This window comes from Monodelphis domestica, chromosome 5 (assembly GCF_027887165.1).
Source record: "Monodelphis domestica isolate mMonDom1 chromosome 5, mMonDom1.pri, whole genome shotgun sequence".
Lineage (NCBI taxonomy): Eukaryota > Metazoa > Chordata > Mammalia > Didelphimorphia > Didelphidae > Monodelphis > Monodelphis domestica.
In genome coordinates this window covers 37,873,235-37,876,489 of record NC_077231.1, presented here as the reverse complement: position 1 = coordinate 37,876,489, position 3,255 = coordinate 37,873,235, and the positions used below count along the sequence as shown (strand labels likewise).

General features: G+C 40.2%; 1 protein-coding gene across 1 annotated transcript; it reads left to right on the top strand.

The window, feature by feature from the left end:
• The first annotated feature begins 2,033 nt into the window (after nucleotides 1-2,033).
• On the top strand, nucleotides 2,034-3,003 carry LOC100023985 (olfactory receptor 8S1-like). The gene has a single exon (XM_056800625.1). It carries the CDS (start codon nucleotides 2,034-2,036, stop codon nucleotides 2,970-2,972), a length of 939 nt encoding a protein of 312 aa, XP_056656603.1. The 3' UTR covers nucleotides 2,973-3,003.
• Nucleotides 3,004-3,255: the final 252 nt, after the last annotated feature.

Below are 3,255 nucleotides of genomic sequence, written 5' to 3'. Positions count from 1 at the left end.
GTTGTCTCTAATTGGGTGTTTTTGTCCCTCAGATTGCTGAAATCCCATGGCATTATTTCACATTTTTCCTGCCAGAAGACTTCCATCTTTTTGATAACCTCCAATTTAAATTCTTCAAAAGCTTGTGGACAATTTCCATTTCTTTTGGAAGGTTTTGGAGCATTTATTTGGGTTTCTTCTGCTATTTCCTCTGTATTCTATATTTTTCCTTGGTAAAAAGTATCCAAAGGCAACCCCTTCTTCTTGCTTTTCTTGGTTTGGGGATGTTGTTCCTGGGCACTGTTTGCCATCTCTATGGTTTTCTTCTCCCCATTCCAGTCAGAAATCTGAGTTAGGAGGGCTGGCTCTCTGTGTATGGGTCTAATGATCAAGGCTTTTGCATTGGGCCAATTCTTGATTCTTCGCAGCTGCGCTATCTTCCAGGGGGAGCCCAAGATCTGCCCTCCCCTGCCTGCCAGCATTTCAGGGGTTACTGCTCTCAGGGGTAAGCCCTTGGTGGTCTTAGTTAACTCTCAAGACCTGTAGGTGCCCCTTGCTCACTTCAGGGGTGCCCTTCACACACTCATTGATTATGTCGCACTGGTTCTGAGCACCTGTGATCTGAGATCCCCTTGCCCACCTGCCGGAGTTTTGAGTGTTACTGCTCACAGGGGTAGATCCTTGGTGGTCTTAGTTAGTTTCCCAGACCTGGGGCTTCCCTTGGCTCAGTCCTGGGGTGCCCCTCCTTCACTTGTTGATTCTGGAGCACACTGACTTTAACTCTCACTCCGTAGGTGTGGTGGGGGAGGGGAGGTCGACTCAGGTTTGGATGGGAGCTTTTTCATTCACTTATATTGTGGAAATGCCTGAATGCCATGTACCTTCAGTGCTGGACCCTAGTGGGGAGTTCCTCCGCTCTTATGAGGATGATTTTTGGCAGTCTTTTGAGGTCGTCTGTATCATTGGGTCTGAGGAGAGGAAGCGAGCCGTGTCTAATCTGCCACCATGCTTACCCGGACGTCCCCTGACTCCATCTCTTGAATGACCATTTTTTCCAGTTTTTTGGATACTTTTTCCATTATTTTTGAAATTTTGATTCCAGCTACTCTGCATTGTGTATGACTTTGTTTTCTACAGTGGTGTCTTTTTTGTATTTATGGATTTTTTGAAATGTTCTACTATAATATCATGCTCTCACATTGAATTCAAATTATCTCCTCCATGATGCCAATAGTCCCAGTCCATTCCAATAATGGCAATATTCTTCACTATCTCTATAGTTTTTTAATATCTATTCATTCTGGCTTGAGTTCTTTTTGTGATTTATTTTTTTACTTTCTACAAGTTTCTTTTAAATTTGACACTTCATTCTCTTACCTAGTTTCCTTAATTGTATCATTTCTCAATTTGAAGACAATTCTGACAATATAATGCCTTCTTTCTTTTTTCATATGCTTTTCTTCTGATATTTTAGTTTTTTGTTTTTTTAATTATGTCATCACATTTCTTCTTTGTAAGTTTCCTTCATTTCACTTATTCTCTTTTGACTTGCTTTAATTTTTTAACCATTTTTCTTCATCTAATTTTTTCTATTTAAGATTTTTCAGTGGTAATGAGGGACCTATGATATCAATAACACCATACCCCAACATTTAATTCAAATGACCTCACCTCCTCCATAATGTCAATATTCCCTGACCATTCCAGCCATTACTGTACTCCATTCCTTTCCACTCCTTCAGTACAGTCTTGAACACACAAGTTAATGCTTAATTTCTATTTTGCATTATTTTTCTTCCAGAAGCTTTTCCTGTGTCTCCACCTTGTCTCCTCAAAAGATTATGACCCTAAAATGGCAGGGAAGATGTATCCAGTGATTTATAGTTTATTATATACATATATATACAAACCTAGGCATATATGTATAGTTTATATATATATAGTTTACACCTGCCAGTTGGGCAATAAAGATTTGTTGGGTGCATGGTTGGTTGGTTGGTTAGTTGGATGATGTGCTTTTCTATTTCTCAGGGAGGGATTTTCCAGAACAAATGATGCCAGATAATCTGACCACAGACCCAGAATTCATTCTTCTACCATTTCCCAGCAGCCTCCACATCCATTACATCCTAGGCTTTATATTCCTATTGATCTACTTTCTCACCTTAGCTGGGAACCTTCTGATAATGGCAATCATCAAGATGGATTCTCACCTTCACACACCCATGTACTTCTTCCTGGTGAATTTATCTTTTTTTGATCTCTTTTATTCTTCAGTCATAGTACCAAAGTTGATTCAAATACTCCTGGCCAGGAGGAAAACCATCTTCTTCAGTGGGTGTATGATACAGATTGGACTGACATTTTTCATTGCATCATCTGAAACCCTTCTCCTCTCAGCCATGGCCTATGACCGCTACTCAGCCATCTGCAACCCTCTGGTCTATGTGACAGTCATGAACAAACAGTTCTGTATATTTCTGGCCTGTGGTTCTTGTCTACTTGGGGTCATCAACTCCCTGATCAACACCCTGCCTTTGATGAGGCTGCATTTCTGTGGCCCCTTCCTCATCCACCACTACAGCTGTGAGATGCCTGAACTCTTACCTCTCTCCTGCACTGACCTCTTCCTGAACAAAATGATCTTGTTCACCACCTTTGTCATCTTCGGATTTGGCTGCTTCTTACCCATCATGTTTTCTTATACCCGAATCATCTCTGCCATCCTGAAGATCAGCTCAGCCTCAGGCAGAAGCAAAGCCTTTTCTACTTGCTCCTCCCATGTGATTGTAGTGACTTTGTTCTTCGTGACAGGTGTTGGCCGATATTTGAGTCCTGCTACTGGCTCCATCCTGGAACAAGTCATCTCCCTGCAGTATAGCACTGTGACACCATTATTAAACCCCATCATCTATAGTCTGAAGAATGTGGAAGTCAGAATCGCCATAAAAAAAATATGGGAAAAGAAAAGTATCCTCTCTCATTCTTATTGATTAAAAACTCAGTCAGCAATGGTGCTTATAAGAAGGATATGAATGATTTGGAATCATTTCCCAAAGGCTATAAAACTTTGCTTTGGCCTTTGACCCAACAATATCACTACTAATTTATAAGCCAAAGAGATCAAAGAAAAGGGAAAAGAACTTATAAATACAAAAATACTTAGAGTAGCTCTTTTTATAGTGGCAAAGACTTGGAGCATACATATTGAAGCATATTTTTTCACGTTATGTTTCTTGCATTTTATTTTTATTTTTTCAACATGGTTAATAAGGA